The sequence below is a fragment of the Oryctolagus cuniculus genome, chromosome 6 (assembly GCF_964237555.1).
Source record: "Oryctolagus cuniculus chromosome 6, mOryCun1.1, whole genome shotgun sequence".
Classification (NCBI taxonomy): Eukaryota; Metazoa; Chordata; class Mammalia; order Lagomorpha; family Leporidae; genus Oryctolagus; species Oryctolagus cuniculus.
The window spans coordinates 126,040,522-126,058,415 of NC_091437.1; the positions used below are offsets into that span (position 1 = coordinate 126,040,522).

At 48.6% G+C, this 17,894-nt stretch overlaps 2 protein-coding genes across 5 annotated transcripts in view; both read right to left on the reverse strand.

The window, feature by feature from the left end:
* ANKRD46 (ankyrin repeat domain 46) overlaps window positions 1-3,252 on the reverse strand; it is a 37,241-nt gene extending 33,989 nt beyond the window's left edge. For 2 of the 3 annotated variants that reach the window (XM_008255795.4, XM_070075370.1), the window contains exons 1-2: window positions 3,121-3,252; window positions 2,437-2,494 (exon numbers count right to left, since the gene is read on the reverse strand). The gene's annotated coding sequence lies outside the window, so the exon portion shown is untranslated. The remainder of the gene's footprint in view (window positions 1-2,436; window positions 2,495-3,120) is intronic. The other variant, XM_002710715.5, reaches the window with a different exon arrangement.
* A 6,630-nt stretch (window positions 3,253-9,882) lies between these two features.
* SNX31 (sorting nexin 31) overlaps window positions 9,883-17,894 on the reverse strand; it is a 64,326-nt gene continuing 56,314 nt past the window's right edge. The window contains exons 13-14 of one of the 2 annotated variants that reach the window (XM_070075371.1): window positions 15,836-15,889; window positions 9,883-12,375 (exon numbers count right to left, since the gene is read on the reverse strand). In XM_070075371.1, the coding sequence (XP_069931472.1) occupies window positions 12,280-12,375; window positions 15,836-15,889 (150 nt within the window). In that variant the 3' untranslated portion in view covers window positions 9,883-12,279. Of the gene's footprint in view, window positions 12,376-15,835; window positions 15,893-17,894 lie in introns of both variants that reach the window. The other variant, XM_002710716.5, reaches the window with a different exon arrangement.

Sequence of the window (17,894 nt, forward strand, 5' to 3'; positions counted from 1 at the left end):
CTGGCTTCACCTGGGCCTAGCTCTAGCTGTTGCTGTACTTTTGGGGGTGAACCAACAGATGGAAGAGTTCGCTCTCTGCCTTTCAGGTAAATAAAAAATAAATCTTTATAAAAAAGAAACAAAGATCATATTATGTGGGAATGACTCCAGTGCTTTCAAATATTTCATACAAGAGGAGCAGCGCTGAGACACAGTGGTTTAGGCCACCACCTGTGACACCAGCATTCCATAGCAGAGTGCTAGTTTGAGTCCCAGCTACTGGCTGCTGATCCAGCCCCATGCTGATGTGCCTGGGGAAGCAGTGGATGATGGTCCAAGTTCTTCGGTCTCAGCCACTTAAGTGAGAGACCTGGATGGATGGAGTCTGGTCTGGCTGTTGTGACCATCTGAAGAGTGGACCAGTATGTGAATTTGTCTCTCTGTCTCTCCCTCCCTCTCCATCACTCTGCCTTTCAAATGAATAAATAAATCCTTAAATAAAAAATATATTTATACACATATATTATATATACGAGTAAGTTATGCTAACTCCCTGCAAAGTGCTGTCCATGCATCTCCAAGTCCTCTGCCAGTAGTTACTCTTGAAACCACACCAACCAGGTGTTTTCCCTCATTCTCTCCTCGAAGTGTTCTTGTGAGTACCAATGGCCTTGGTAGCACAGGAGGTTACTTTAATTGTCCTATTTTATGAGCAGTCACTGCTGCTAACCTCTTACTGTGCCTAATTCATAAATTAAATGTCATCATAGGTATTACGGATAGGAAAAACACAGACTCCTGTATGTAGGGTTTGGTTCTGTGTTTTCAAGCATCTACTGGGTACTTGGTACACAGTCCCCAGAGACAAATGGGGGCTGCTGTGCCTCTACCACGACTACCTGTTCTATGTCACCATCATCTCTCACTTGGATCAGTGCACCCACCTCCTAACTGGTCTCCCAGCTTCCATCCTTGCCCTCATAGTCCACTCTGAACAGAGTAGCCTCGGTGATTGTTGAAAAACATCAAGCCAGGGTCCCTCACCCCTCTGAACAACACCCTCCAACCACCTCCTACTACTATACTCAGTGTACAAAGCTCCCTCCCTCCCTCTGCTGCTCCTCCAACAAGACGGGGGATTTCTGGGCTTCTGCACCTGCCCACTGTGTTCTTCCCTGGGAGCTGCCCCGCTGTCCCATGTTCCCTCGGTTCTGCTCAGCGGTGTTCTCCACGGCAAGGTTCCTCAGGTTAGAAGTGTGCCTGTTCCCTCCCGGTACTTCCTGTGCCAGTTCACTCCTCCATCTTTCTTCTTAGTAACTGTCACCATCTGACTGGATATGTTTTGATTGATTTTTTAAAAAAACAAGATTTATATGTTTAGTTGAAAAGTGGAGCAACAGAGAGGGAGGGAGACACACAGAGAGATCTTCCACCAGCTGGTTCACTCCCCAAATGGCCACAATAGCCAGATCTGGGCCAGACTAAAGCCAAGTGTGGAACTCCATCTGGATCCCCCACATGGGTGACAGGGGCCCAGGGACTTGTTCCATCTCCTGTTGCCTTCTCAGGCATATTAGCAGCGAGCTGGATCAGAAGCAGAGCCAAGACTTGAACCAGCACTCAGACATGGGATGATGGCTTTGCAAGCAAGGCTTAACCCACTGTACCAATGCCAGGTGGTGATTCGATTTTTTTTAAAAGTTATTCTGTTTACTGCCCCCACCTCCATCACCTCCAGCGAAATGAGGACGACTCTGTTTGGCTCACTCTTACAATCCCAGTGTTCAGGGCAGCGCCTGGTTACAGAAGGAAGTCAACGTAAATCTGCTATATAAATGCTGACCTATGCAAATAAAGAAATCCTGACAGTACTAAGAGATCTGGGACACTCTAACAGCCAACAATGGGAAATAAAACTTCCATCCTAACAATGATGGAACTCTGCAAATCCTGTACCTCCCACAGTATGTTACTCAATCTACTCTAAATAACAGGCTACCAACTCTCGTCCTTGCTCTTCACCTCACAGCCTCTCCCCACTGCCCTTCCTAAACCCTGAAAATAGCAACTTACTCTCGCTGAAACATCTCCCACCCCCTCTGATGCTGCTATCCTAAGACTGAAAAGGCAGGAGGGAGCTTGTTACAACGGTAAGAAATCACACGGTGTTGGAAAGCCATGTACGCTGTTCACATCCAAACTCATCTCTATTTCGAATCCAACATACCGAGCAGTGAGGGCTATATTAATCTCTATAACCCCTAATGAGGGAAGTTTTATTAGACTCCCGTTAAACTGGGGAGGAGCTGGAACGTGTACAGCCGCAACCATAAACCTTGAAAGACGTCGTTCAGGCTATAAATCACACACACACACACACACACACACAGCCCGGAGAACACGAACACGTGTGCACAGGCAACAGTCGCAAGCAGCCGAGGCTCAGCTCTCACTCACCCTCCGCCAGCCGTCAAGTCTCGGACAAGTTGCACTCTCCTTGCCTCAGTTTCCCTCTCTGCAAAACAGAAACGGCGGCTGAGGGCTGCTGTCGGGATGCAGTAAAGGTCCCCGGGGCTGTCAGTACTGGTGTACACGCTGAGCACCCCTAAACCACAACCCCCTGAGGGTGTGCGAGCAGAGACACGGGGCGCCACAGCCGCAAAACTCCACGCCTGACGCCACGTCCCGCCGCAGTCAAAACGCGGGCACGCCACAAAGACCTTCGGGCTCTGTGCACAGGGGCTGCACGGAACACAAACGCATTGCAGTGCTCAGCCCAGGGTCCCCTCCCCGGGATGCCGCAGCCTGCGTAGCAAATATTCCACACTCCGCACACACTTCTGGCCCCCAGCTCTCCGGATAAGGCACACTCGGCCTGTAATGTTAACACGATCCCCCCCGTCGACCACTACCCCGGGGTGTCAACGCGAACCCGCGCGGGCCGCCTTCCGGCCCGCACCACCACCACTCGGCCGCGCCTCGGCTTCCCCGGCCTCAGCGCAAGGTGCGAGACCCAGGCGCCCGCGCCCCGCAGGCCCCTCTGCCAGGCCCAGGACCCGGGCTCTCCGGGCCTTCGGGGCCAGCCGCGGAGGCAGCAGTGGCTCCTGCCCAGGCGCTGCCCGTGGGGCCCGGCCCAGGTACCTGCGACTCGGACGAGCAACAGCGGCGACAGCGGCAGCACCTTGGCCGTGACGGAGGCCGGCGGAGGAGGGGACCGGCCAGCCACAGAGGCAGGACGAGCCCCCTCCGCTGGACCAGAGCGGCCTCGCGCCGCCGCGGCGGGCGCGCCCCCTGCAGGTGGGAGGCCCGCACAGCCGCTGGGCACTTCCTGGGTCCGAGACACACAGGTGAGCCCTCTCTGTAGGTCGGATTCTGAAAGGAAAGGCGTTGCCTTCCTCCATCTGCGTCCTGGACGTTCTGCACTTTTCACAGCCCTTTCTGGATATGCATCCCAACCCCTCGGCTAAATGGAGGCCTCAAGGGCAAGGACGGTTTTATTAGTTTGCTATTAAGCATCAATTAATCATAGTTGCTCACTGCTACGGTGGAACTACAGAACCCAAGTGACCTCACCTTAACCCATAACCCTGAGTTTTAAATTTTACAAAAATATGGGGTTTTTTTTGAGTGATTTACATTCCGCTTTGTAGGATTCCTTGCCTTTTTGCAACATGTGCTCAAAGCTAACAATGGGGAAGTTCGTTTACTGAGACCTCCCCCCCCCCCCATACCTTTTCTTAGCTTATCAGCTCCCACCCTGCAGCCAGGGTGATGACCCCTGCATGGTAACAGTCTCTCCTCTGGATTCTGGCACCCATCCATTCAAGGGCCATCCACCCAGGCTGAGAGCTTGTTATCGATGATGTCATGTCTATGATTAGGGTTACTGTCAAATCTAAGGAATGCATGACCACATTTCTTCTGTATAACAATTGGGAGATCCCAGGATATTTCACATTTTCTTGTGCAGTAACTAATCAAACATTACTCTTTGGATTGATGACATTTATTAGCCAATTTGTCATTGATGTCTTCCAAAGGATCATGTATTGAGTTTTTATCGCCTCCAAGGATGCATGAAAATTATGTCAAATCAGCAAGGCAATTAAGCCTTGTCCTAGTGTTCACCTGAGGGCCTGTCCACTACTTGTATTCAAGCTCACCTCTCTCATGAATTGCTTCATTTTGTTCAATCTGCAAAATTTAGCTTTTATTCATCTGATGAGATTAAGGGGATGAGCTGCAAGCCAAGCGTGTTCTATGACTCCTTGGCGTCACCACACCTGGGGACTCTGACACATTAGCTGTTAGGAGCCTGCACGGAAGCTCTTCCTAGACTCCAGCAATAACTGACTGCTGCATGACAGTGACCATGAGCTACGTGAGTAGATCCCACTAAATGCAAACCAAAGTATACCCAGTGTATTCCTGTTTGGCCAGAACCCCAAAATGCTTGATCCAGGGAAGAGTACCTTGAGGGGCTGGCACTGTGGCGCAGCGGGTTAATGCCCTGGCCTGAAGTGCTGGCATCCCTATGGGCACCGGTTTGAGACCTGGCTGCTCCACTTCTGATCCAGCTCTCTGCTGTGGCCTGGGAAAGCAGTAGAGGATGGCCCAAGTGCTTGGGCCCCTGCACCCATGTGGGAGACCTGGAAGAAGCTCCTGCTTTTGGCTTAACATAACTCTGGCCATTGTGGCCAAATGGGGGTGAACCAGCGGGTGGAAAAGTCTCTCTCTCTCTCTCTCTCTCTCTCTCTCTCTGCCTCTCCTCTCTCTTTGTAACTCTGACTTTCAAGTAAATAAATAAATCTTAAAAAAAAAAAAGAGTACCTTGAAAAGTCTGAGTAGGAAGAGGCGGCAGTCTCAGTCATTGTAGCTAAAATAGTCTAAGTTTGCAAGATTTACAAAAGCGTATGACCATGGGACATCATCTCCCGAGTCCCTCCTGGGGTCTTAGGAGGCGCCATGCAAGGGAAGCCTCCCTGAGGGTCTTCAGAACATCTCTGGAATACGAACTCCAACTCCAGTGAACTCCAACGCCAGCGAGGTAGCATCTTTTCTCCTCTCTGACATGCCTATGTCCTCGCATCTTCCCTAACTTTGACTTTCCTGCCTCCTTATAAGGACCCTTGTGTTTAAATGGCGCACAAGTCAATCATCTAGAATAATCTCTCCATCTCAAGATCTATGGCTTGATCGCACAACATACAAGTCACCATATTCATAGGTTCTGGGGATTAGGACATGGACATCTTTGGGGGATTATTCTTCAACCTGACAGAAGACTTTTTTTTTTTTTAAGATTTATTTTATTTGGAAGACAGTTACAGAGCGAAGTAGAGACAGAGAAAGAGAGGTCTTGCATCTACTGGTCCACTCCCCAAATAGACACAATGGCTGGAGCTGAGCAAATCTGAAGCCAGGAGCTTCTTCCAGGAAGGACTTGGGCCATCCTCCACTGCTTTCCCAGGCCATTAGCAGGAAGCTGGATCAGAAGTGGAGCAGCCAGGACTCGAACAGGTGCCCATATGGGATGCTGGCTTTGCAGGTTGGGTCTTTAACCTGCTGTGCCACAGCACCAGCCCTGACATAAGATTTCTTAAATTTTCAACTTCATTGTTTTCAGGTAAAGCGGCTCTTCCTCCTCATTACCATTACTTAGTGGTTCTCAACCCTGGCAGCATGTGACAGTCACCTAGGAACTTCAAACCCCCATGCATGACCAAGATCAAGTACAGACGGTTCTGCAGCAGGGCCCAGCCATCTGCACGTTTTAAAGCTGCCTAGACACTTCTAATGCGCAGCCAAGGTTGAGTTGAGCACTAGATATTAGATACGACTGAGTGAGTAAATGGATGGAAGAAAACATCTGCTTCGGGTAGGATTTTCATTTAGGGAATTTTCTTGTTAGGGGAAAGAAGAGTAGTTGTATTGGTTGTGTTGCTGTACAGTCTTAGAAAACACAGATTTCAAACACATTGTACCTGAGCACTTAGCAGAGGCTCAAAGTGCTCTAGCAGCCACCCTGGTGTTGTCCATTGCGTGTGTAGAAGAGACATTGTCGGAAGGGGGGGTGTCTTTTAAAATGCACCGTACTTGTAAAGCAAGGATTCTTCTTGCTTTTTAAGATCTTTCTGTTCGCCAGGTGCACTTTGGTTTTGCTGTAGTACTAACAACTGGCCGTGAGAGGGCGCCATGCTCCTGGGAGGTGCTGCCTCAAGGGGTTTCCCTCCTCTCAGCAGGCTGGCAGGAATCAGGTGTTTTGCGTAACAGGGGTCTTCAAGCATAACCCCTGGGTGAGTAAGCCACAGGATGTGAGACCAGTGCGTGTTGCTGTGAGCCACAGATAAACCACCAGGAAAGCCTTCCTTGCTGATGGCAGGAGGAAAATATTATTCTCCCTGGCCTTGCACAGTTTGGGGGAAAATTTGATGCCTAGGAGAATACTATTTGTCATCTGCAGAATGAGTTGTGAGAGCCCCTGTGTGGGCTGCACCCATTGTTCTACTTGCCTAAGTTGGGAACTACATTTCCCAGAATCCCTTCTTTCGGGTTCCAGTTTAGAATTTACTCAGATCCCTGCATTTGATGCAAAAAGCACAACTGGAAAATATTCAAGGAGACCTTTCAGAAGGGAGTCTCTCACCCTGTGCTAACTGCCAAGGAAACCTCTTAGTCCTTGAATTTCTGGAGTTGCTGAGAAAACAGCTGGAACCCAAGAAAGCGGAAGTGAGCTTGGCTCCATGATGCAACGGCCATGCGTTGTTTCTTTTTGCACCGAGCCCTGCATGCTGGAAGCCTGCAGATTTTCACAGAGATGTCAGATGAAGTCATGTATGTGACAGGGGTGCATACAGTTCCTCGGCCCAATTAACCTTTCCTTCCAAAACTAAGTAGCTGACTGCTTAGTAAGGGACTGCTTTTTGCAAAGGTCTAAGCAAATGCTGTGCATTGTGGGAAATGCCAGCCTGGGTCGGGGAGCAGGAGAGTGTGGGTCACAGGATACCAGATGTATTGCAGAAACTCTACCTTACACGGTAGTCACGGGAGCCCAGGAAGGTGATGTTTGGATGAAGATGTCGGATGATCAAAGCCACGAACACGTTTGTCTGAGGGTTCTGTGAAGTCCACGTGGGGTCGGGGGAGAGGTCAGTGGAAGCGTGGCCTCTGTGGACAAGTGCTTCTGGGAGTCCTTCTCCAGGCATGCGGCAGTGGCCCCGGGGTTGTGGTGGTCAGGGCCAGTAGGGGTCAAGGACAAGCTGGCGTCTGCCAGGCCCCTCTGCGTCCACCTGTTACTCTGTGCAAAGACCTCCAGAAAGCAACAGCCATTCCCTTCCTCGGCCTCCCAGCTTTCATGCAAGGTTCCCCTTGGGTTAATTCTCAACTGGAACCATACAGGAGAGGGGGCTTCTGGGAAATGTAGTTCCCAACTTGGACAAGTAGAACACAGAATAACTGGTTCAGCCCACACATGGCTCCTACAGGTGATTTTGTGGAGGGGAAGCTGGGGAGGGGGAGGAATGGTGGGGCAGGGTGGGGTGGGGGACCTGGAGGCAGGTAGCCTGCCTAGACCAAGCCTACATGGAGAGCTTAAGGCAGAAGCTAGCTCAGAATTCAGGTCAGGGGATAGTGAGAGTCCCCGGGAGCCTCTTCCACCCACTTTAGAAAGTGTAGAAAAATGTCATGCGTCACTCTTGGGTCGCCTCCCTGGGCGAAGACTCTGTGGCCATCGCTTGGCGTCAGCTGCCTTGATGGCATCATCTCTGGGCTTGGGGTTGCAGGTGAGGAGGTATGCCTGAGCTCTCCAGGCCCCCAGCTAACTGGCCAAGGAGATCTGGGCTATTAGGTAGTTGAAAGTAGAATCCTACTGGGACTGTAGGATGCATGAGAACTTGGATTCCAAAGCTGCTAAGAAATGACCTCCCTAAAAACACTGTCATCAAAAGTGTCCATGAAAACTCACCTAAGGGCCTGTGATAGGTTGATATGCTCATATGTGGTCATGAACTTTATTCTTCAAAATAAGCACCAGAAACTCTGCAAGTCAATAAGTTGATAAATACCTTCCTGAGACAGGTAAGGAAAGAGAAAAGGTAACACCAGCAAAACCCATAGCCCGGGACTGCCCGGCCTTGTCCTCCATTCCTTTAAGGCCCCGGGTTTCCTTTCTCACTCTTCAGTATTCCACGCTAGTGCAGGGCTGTTAAGTCTCAGTAAAGGAGAAGCTAAGAGTTCATGCTGGTACCAGAAGGCCCCGGGGATGTCTGTTTGGTCCAGATAATGGGCAGCTTAGAAGATTCCAGCAGTCTGTGTTGTGACAGAGTTCACTTCAACTCCAGAATGGAGCTTAGCTCCCTTCAGGGATTCCAACTGAACTGAACTGAACTTGCTGGCTTAGAGAGATCTTAACCCTCACAGCGATCTGAAAATAAACCCCGGAATCATTCCGACAAAAGCGAAGCACATCTCCTCCGGAACTCTACCAGAGCTCTCCCAAGAAGTGCTCCCTGTGGTTTCATTTCCACTTGTAGAAAATTGTGATGTCTGTGTCAGAGCAAAGCCCTGAGCCATTCTACTCCAGCTATGGAGGACATACCCATCCTATATCCTACGTATCTGACAACTGCTTTCGGCAGCTAGAACTGGACGAACCCACCTTTTGAAGTGAAGCTCTTATTATAAGTCATTTATCTTGCTATAACAAATATCACAGACTGGGTAACTGATACATGGAAATTCACTGCTCACAGTTCTGGAGGCTGGCAAGTCCAAGTTCAAGGTGTAGACAGAGTCAGTGCCTGGAGAAGGCGGCTCTCTGCTTCCAAGACGCTGCCTTCCTGCATCCATTTTCTATTTTACAATCATTTTGGCCACTAAAGCTTGGAACCTATTTGGCTTTCCACAAATTGTGATCAATTAGTGCCTCTAGCTTTTACTTTGCACGACCTAATGTAATTTCTGGCTGAAACGTCTGGCATAAAATTCACTTAATTGTCCACATGGGATGTGTGTGAGCTGTATGCTTGCCACACGCTGACAGTGGTCCAAGACCAGCGGTGGGGGACACCAGCTCTCTGAGAAGAGCCCGCACACAGCCTTCTCTCCCCAAGGGGCTCAGCAGCAGGGCCTGCCCGCCATTTGTATCTGCTCTGCTGTTCTGCTCATTTTCTATTTTTACAAAATTTTCAAGCTCAAGTGTGTGAGCTGTCTTGACAGTGAAAATACCGAGCAGGCCTAGAAGTGGAGAGAAGCAACGCTGGTGGGTGCAGATGGGTCAGGAGGGAATGTGGTGACCGGGAACCCTGTGTGCTCATTCCCACTGCCATGCCACACCTGGCTGAGGAGTTATTGGAAGGTCAGCATGCTGGCCTGCCTGACAAAGGTCCCGTGCCCACCAATGTCTTCCCCAGGGCTGGGTGACTGTGCTGGCAGGAGGGGGCCGTCACTGCCAGCGCCAAAGGAGGGGTCTCGCTTGCCATCTCCCCCTGGGGCTCGCATCAGGGAAGGGCACCCTGGCTGCGGAAGTTCAGACTTTTCACCCAATGGTCAAGTGTTTTGATCGAAAAGTGATTCAAACTCCCAAACTCGTTGTAGATAAATAGATCCATAACTAAGGATTGTGTGATTTTTCACAAGTTTTTGAACTGTGTTTTCTCCTATCCCAGGCTTTCATTCTTCACAGTATGTACTGTGGAGTGGACATTAACTTTGTGTTTTTCTTATATACTCATATAAGATCATCTCAATGCTTCTGTGAAAAAAAGCTATTAATTACAAAGTTTGTTTTTCCACCCACAAATAAGGGACAAATTGCTTTACCCATACTATGAAGATTTTGCTTTAGTATAGGCAAACAAGAGGGTACTTTAAAACATTCATGGCAAGTGGATTTAAAAGGTAAGTTTATTTTGGTGCAGAAAAATATTTTGAAATCTATCCATATGAGGGTTCTTGAAAAAGCACATGGATGGGACCAGCACTGTGGTATAGTGGGTAAAGTCTCTGCCTGCAGCGCGCTGGCATCCCACATGAGTGCCAGTTCGAGTCCTGGCTGCTCCACTTCCAATCCAGCTCTCTGCTATGGCCTGAGAAAGCAGTGGAAGATGGCCCAAGTCCTTGAAAGAAGCTCCTGGCTCCTAGCTTTGGGTTAGCCTAGCTCTGGCTGTTGTGGCCATTTGGGAAGTGAACCAGTGGATGAAGATCCTCTCTCCCCCCACCTGCCTCTGTGTAGCTCTTTCAAATAAATAAATAAATAAATCTTTTTTTAAAAAAAAGGCACATGGAAAATGTGTATTATGAACAAAACTGCATGGACTAAACATTTTTTATGCCCCCATTTTTTCCCTCCATGTCCATGAAATGTTGAAGTAGCATCTCCTACTGATCCCTCTGACTTCTCAGCTCTGTCTCCCAGTGACTCCCTCAACCTCAAACACCGCTTGTCCACAGCAGGTGTCTCATTCTCTCATCAGCAGCCTTGTCCTCCCATCCTGACCACGCTCCCCTTTTTCTAGTTGCCCCTCCTCTGCCCCCTTGTCTCCACTCTTTTCAAAGTCTCTCTTCCCTCCAGGGCTTTCCTGGGGGTTGCCCTACTTCCCCCAGCTCACAGGTTCACACTGTACTCCTGAGGCTGACTACATGTTGCACAGGGTTACTCGCTGATTGGTGGCACTGAATGACCTTGACCTTTTTTTTTTTTTTGACAGGCAGAGTGGACAGTGAGAGAGAGAGACAGAGAGAAAGGTCTTCCTTTTTGCCGTTGGTTCACCCTCCAATGGCTGCCACAGCTGGCGCGCTACAGCCGGCGCACCGCGCTGATCAGATGGCAGGAGCCAGGTACTTATCCTGGTCTCCTATGGGGTGCAGGGCTCAAGTTCTTGGGCCATCCTCCACTGCACTCCCTGGCCACAGCAGAGAGCTGGCCTGGAAGAGGGGCAACCAAGACAGAATCCGGCGTCCCAACCGGGACTAGAACTCAGTGTGCCGGCGCCACAAGGCAGAGGATTAGCCTAGTGAGCCACGGCGCCTGCCACTGAATGACCTTTGATCTTCAAAGATGGCAGTCACATATGGATTGAGTTAATATATGCATCCTCTTACCCCAAACACAAATCCTCTGTGTGTTCCAGCGTCTGCTGTCACTCCTTACGTTGCTATTTTGGGCCTTTGCTATTTATTGAAAGACCTTGACTACTCAGAAATTGGCAAAATATAGGTAAGCTTCCATTTTCATTTGAAAATGATCTTAATCCATTAATATGCTCACTACGGGTAATTTGGGATATTTGTGACTCCCTCTGCAAAAGTATTCTAGTACAGCCTAAAACATTAACACAAAACTTTAAGGTGCTGGAAGTTATGGCTATAGGCATCGATTTATAAATAGTATAGGGTTTTCATAGATGCTATATTTCAAAAATACTATTTATAGGATTATCAGTAAATTCTACATTTATTAAAATATATTTTATATTTTAATAGAAAAGAACATTAGAATATTGTGCTTTTTCTATTACATAGGTTCCTCTGTCCCTCTCCCTTATTGTGGTCTTAATTCTGTATATAATTATTTTAATTTCTGTGAGGTACACTGGATATGGAAAAATATGGTGAGAAATTACATATATTTTTAAAGTTAACAGACCTATATAGGTATCTGATATCAAGTACAGAGGCTTACCACTGTCCAGGAAAAAAAAGTAGCATGAAGACTGCTAAACCGAATCTGGCGTTGTAAGGACGGAACACACTTACAGCAGGGCAGCTTGTTACCTGGAGTGTGTCCATGATGGCAGGCTCCAAGCTTCGTGAGGAAACAAACCAGCATTTTATCACCTTGCTCTGGTTCTGTAGACAGAACAGAGGAGCCCAGCTTTCTTTCTCAATGATTCTACTTCTCAGATGGAGCCGTGTTATCCTCAGCTGATGAGTCATGTCTTTAGAACTTGACCTCTCATGAATTTATAAAATCTCATAATGGGCTTTTCATTTATGTAATATCAGAACCTGTAGAGACTATGAAGCCAGGTAAACATGTATTTTAGGGGGAAACAGAGGGAGCCTCGTATGAGTTGATTTTAGTTTGCCATTTGTCATTTAGGAGCCATTGCAGGAGCGCTAGTCCCCTGTCTCTTTAATGTTCTGATCCACACAGTGCTTTGGCAGTTTTGATGAACATGGTCTACCTTCTCATCAAGAAATTTGAACTTTTCCTGTTTCTGATGATGCCTGTTGTCAATGCCCATTCTTTTACTGTCTTGAGGCAGCCTCAGAGGATATTTTAAAAAGAGCAACTTCTCTTCACAGATCTTCTTCTTTTATGTTCCTAAAAACACAGTCACTTTCAGCTATCTTAACCTTGCTTTTTCTTAGCAGAAAGCTGGTATAGTCTTTATGCTGCAACGTAAACAGAGAGGTCAGAAACGTAAGTGAGAAGAAATAACTTCCACGACAATAAAAAGTCAAGGAGGTTAAAATGATATTAAAAGGGAACCAGAAAGGTTATGTTTGTTTAAGCAATGGTTCTCTTAAGCGGTGTTATCCTGTAGATGCTCTATTTTGCAGTAGTACATGAGGAGGGTGCCCCCTGCTGGTTGGCAGAGGTAGATGAGTCCCGAGACTCTGGGCGCTGAGGTGTTTCCCCTCTTGAAGTCATGCTACTTTCAATCTTCAACTCCACTCAAAATCTTTATTGCATGCCCTACACAAATACAAACTTTAGAAAAGTAACACTGGAGCTACACTGTGGACTAGTGGGTAAAGCCACCACCTGCAGTGCCGGCATCCCATATGGGCACCGGTTCGAGTCCCGGTTGCTCCACTTCCAATCCAGCTCTCTGCTATGGCCTGAGAAAGCAGCAGAAGATGGCCCAAGTCCTTGGGCCCCTGCACTCACATGGGAGACCTGGCTCCTGGCTTCAGATCGGCACAGCTCTGGCCGTTGCAGCCATTTAGGTAGTGAACCATCGGATGATAAGGCCTCTCTGTCTCTCCCTCTGTCTGTGTGTGTGTCTGCTTCTGCCTCTCTGTAACTCTTCCTTTCAAATAAATATTTTTTAAAAAGGCATTATGCTGTTTTTAAAGCATTTTAAGGGGGCCAGTATTGTGGCATAGCAGGTTAAGCTGCTGCCTGCGGCACCAGCATCCCATATGAGCACCAAGTCAAGTCCTGGTTGTTCCACTTCTGATCCAGCTTCCTGCTAATGGCCTGTGAGAGCAATAGAAGACGGGCCAAGTGCTTGGGCCTCCAAACCTACGTGGGAGATCTGGATGAAGTTCCTGGCTCCTGACTTCAGCCTGGCCCAGCCCAGCCCTGGGCACTGTGGCAATTTGGGGAGTACACCAGCAGATGGAAGAATTCTCTCTCCCTCTCTCGCCCCCCATCCCTCCTGTAACTCTGCCTTTCAAATAAATAATTTTTTTAAGTAGAAAAGCACTTTAAGAGACAATGATTGGGGCCGGCACTGTGGTGTAGTAGGTAAAGCTGCCGCCTGCAGGGCTGGCATCCTATATAGGCACCAGTTTGGGTCCCAGCTGCTCTATTTCCTATCCAGCTCTCTGTTATGACCTGGGAAAGCAGTAGAAGATGGCCAAGTCCTTGGGCCCCGGCACCCATGTGGGAGACCCTGAAGAAGCTCCTGGCTCCTGGCTTTGGATCAGCTCCACTCCGGCCATTGTGGCCAACTGGGGAGTGAATCAGTAGATGGAAGACCTCTTTCTCTCTCTCTACCTTTCCTTCTCTCTCTGTGTAACTCTTTCAAGTAAATAAATAAATCTTTAAAACAAACAAACAAACAAACAAAAGACAATGATTGGGGCCAGCGCTGTGGCTTAGCAGGCTATGTCTCTGCCTAGAGTGTCAGCATCCCATATGGACACCGGTTCATGTCCCAACTGCTCCTCTTCCAATCCAGCTCTCTGCTAACGGGCTGGGAAAGCAGTGAACCAGCAGATGGAAGCGCTCTCGCTCGCTCTCTCTCTCTCTCCCCCTTCCTCCTTCCCTTCTTCCCTCCCTCCCTCCCTGTCTCTCTGTAACTCTTTCAAATAAATAAATACACTTTTCAAAAAAGAAAAGAACTACTACTCATCTGGGAGGACCAGTGAGCGCCGGGCGTCGAGCACGGCTGTGCTGTGCTGTCGGCTGTTCTGGGACAGCGCTCTCAATACTGAACGCATACGTATCACACTCGTCTTGGTAAACACACACAGAACAGGGCCCCTTGCCCAGAGCTCCTGATCCCGTAGGTCTGGACCGGAGAGTCTGAATTTCAAGCAAGTCCCCGAGTCATACCGATCCTGCTGGTCCAGGGACCCCACTTCGAGAACCGCTGTTCTGGAAGAAACGGTTCCAGCCTTGGTGGCATATTAGGACCAACTAAGGGAACTGTTAAAAATCCCACTGCCCAGGCCCCTCAGACCACTTAACTCCAAATCCCTGAGGCGGGGCCCAGCCCACTGTATGTTCTAGTATGTTCTAGAGTTTCCAGGGACTGCAACACACAGCCACCGTTGAGAGCCCCTGCCGGCCGCTGCGAGTGAGCTGGGGCATGGCCGTGCTGAATGGCGGCATGATTGCTGTCCGCATTTTACCAGTGAGTGAAGCTGTGGCAGGCATCCCATGGGGCTCGACACGGACGCTGATTACCAGGCTCCCACCCCACATCTGCCGCACCCATCTCTGGCGGGCAGGCGCAGGCGTCTGCCTTTGAAGAAGCGCGTCAGGAGTCCTGACGCACACACAGGCTCTCTGACCTGCCCGAAGCCACACAGCCACTAATAGGTGGCGTTCCCGTCTCCTGCCTCTGGCAGAACCAGCCAGAAAGGCTTTTATTATGAAAGGGGAATGCTGCATTTACTGGGTTCTTTTCTGAGCTTCTTCACTCAAGACAAGTCCTTCTATATTAACATATGTTTGTCCTGCTCCCTTCCACTACGCATTCCTGGGCAACCCTTGGGCAAACCACTAACCCTCTCTGTGCCCTTGCTCTCAACTGACACACAGGGCTGTGGAGAAGAGGGAGGGTGAATGTGGTAATTCACACAACAGTGCTTAGAATAATGCCGGCAACCTGTGCTCACCAATAATACCAATGACAACTGCTTTCTCCAGCTGGGATCTGCACAGCAGACCTGAAGGCTCAATTGTTAGCAATGTAAAAGTTGTTTTACAGCAAACAGTGCAGAAGTCCTGTGAAACTAAAATATACAAGATACACCATAGCATGCAAACCATAAAAGAGGGCTTCTAAAACATGCATGGGGTATATATAGACAAACAAGTCATTCAAGAATTTTGTGCTCCTCTTGGAAATTTTCTATGTAAAAATTTCCCTTAGGCCTGCTGGGTGCCACAATAAAATACTGTACTTCTGTGCTGGTCCTCCTGGGAGTCCAAGCTATAAGAGTAGCTTCTAGGGGCTGTGTTGTGGCACAGTAGGTTAGGCCTCCACCTAGAGCGCCGGCATCCCATGTGGGTGCTGGTTCATGTCCAGGCTGTTCCTCTTCCGATCCAGCTCTCTGCTAATGGCCTGGGAAAGCTGTGGGAGATGACCCAAGTCTTTGGGCCCCTGCACCCACGTGGGAGACCCAGAAGCAGCCCCTGACTCCTGATCAGCCCAGTCCTAGCCATTGAGGCCATTTGGGGAGTGAACCAGCAGATGGAAGACCTCTCTCTCTGTTTCTCCCTCTCTCTAACGCTGCCACTCAAAGAAATAAAATACATCTTTAAAAAAATAGAATAGCTTCTGAAAAACAAAATTCTGGCTGATTTTTTAGAAGAATGACTTGGATTAAAGGGGGAAGAAGGGCAGATTAATCAAAACGATAGTGTATCAATGACATAAATGTACTCACGGACCTGGTTTTGTCGAATGTGGTATTTTTTACTTTTGCCTTGTTCCGGAACTTCAATCTGCTGGATAGATGAGTGAAATGTCAGCACAGCCTACAGAGGCAAGTGCACAAATGCTCTACTTAATCGGCACATCTCCCGTGCCACGCTAATCCTCTTACTGATCCCTCGGGGCCGCAGGCACACCTGCCTGTCACTGGCGCATTCCCCCCCTTCATTTGCAAGGGTCTAAATCGAGTTCCCAATGTTTAACACGGGCGGTTGCCTGTGGACTTTGTGATTTAACGCGGCTTTGGGACGGACTTCGCACGAAATGCAATGTACTGCTAAATCCCGAAGTAATCCACAGAGCTCCAATCCGTACGCTGAGTGAGAGCCAAAAGCGGGCTTAGTCAGAGGCACCATTAATCAAACAAAGAATCACACTGAAGTTTGAGACACTTGAGTAGAGACCTCTTGGACATGGGTACACTTAATGCACTGGCCAGAGTCCCCGCAGGGAGCAGATGGCACACGACCCGAGGGCACTGGAGGAGACTTTCGAAAAAGGAGCTCTTCAACCCCTGCTTAGGCGCGGTGTGGGCGGGACTGAAGCAAATCAATGACAGGACGTCGGGGCCCTCGCGGTGCTATCACCGGGGGACTGCAAGGCGGGGCACCGGGTTCCACCAGCTCCAGGCCTGCAGGAGCAAGGGAGGCCGAGCAGCTGCGGCTGCAGGGAGGAAAGGCTGCCTGACAGCCTGGAGTAGGACGAGAACCCGACCCAGCCAGGGTCTGGAGGGCAGGAGTCCCTCACGGAGGGCGCGCCCTACGCTTCCACAGTGTGCATCAGTTTTAGATGGCTTCTCTCTGTGCTACTTTCAGATGACAGGGAAACAAACTTCTATTTTTCCCCAGACATTTGCTTTGTCTTGGCTTTCTTTATAGGTAGCTAAACCTATATCTGATTAACACATTTTATTTTCAAAAAAAATTCTTTAGAATTGTGTTCTTGTTAAGAGCAGCAAAGACAAAATTTTTTCAGGTTCTGGGTAGGAGTATAGCTGTTAGAAAACTTACTTTATTTTTCTTTTGGTTTTTGGTTAATACTGCTTTTAAGGATTTAACTTTTTTTTTTTTTTTTTGGCTGTGGTAGGTTTATATTCTTTAGTGCATCTCCTTCCCTCAAATTTTAATGATCTCTTTATAAGCAGCTCAAGTCTTATCTGTAAAAGTATTAACTAAAGCTAACCAACTAAATTTAGCACTGAATTTCTTTTCTTACTCATTCTCTCTTTCTAGAATAAAACCAGTATCACTATTTCATCAGCTTCCTGGGCCATCTGCTCTATTTATGCAGCTCATTTGAATACAGTTTCCTCCTTGTGCCCCCAGATTCTTCAAGATTATTAAAATCTTGGGCTCAGAGTGAGTCTTGCAAAATCGAGACCTCTCTGCTCTGGCCCATAGAACTTGTAAGTGACACGTGTCAGCAGAGACTGTGTGATTGCCTAGAAAACCGCTGAATGGGACGGCCATGTGACTCAGGCTACCGTAAGCCACTACAGGATTTTCACCCACCGTCCCGTGTGCTGGGGCCCGGCACTCCGCGTGAGCTCAAACAGCCCGGCTGTGTCATCCTCTTTACCTTCCACCAGCCCCTTCGGCCAAGGGCTTTGGAGATGAAATTCCAGGTTGAAAGGCAGATAATCCCTATGTCATTCTCTTGAAAAGCCAATTTTCAAGAGCAAGGCTCTTAAACTTTCTTTCCAAGAAACAGCATACGTAAAGAGATCCTTTTTTGAAAGTGAAACTTGTTGCATGTCTAGATACAGCAGAACAAGATGGGCTGAGGTCACTGTCAGCCACGTAGATCAGTTGACAGATTTCAATTTCTGTGCAAACCTCAGCAGCGTGGGGTGGCGGTTGCTTTTCTCGGAAATGTTAAATAGACATCTACTTTCCACATTGTATTGAGCTGGCTCTTTAGCTGTTCACTGTACAAGTATTTCCTGCATCAAGTAGCTTACATATTATTCACCCGCATTGGAGAGCACTTCTCTCATTTAATGAGGCTACTTCAGTT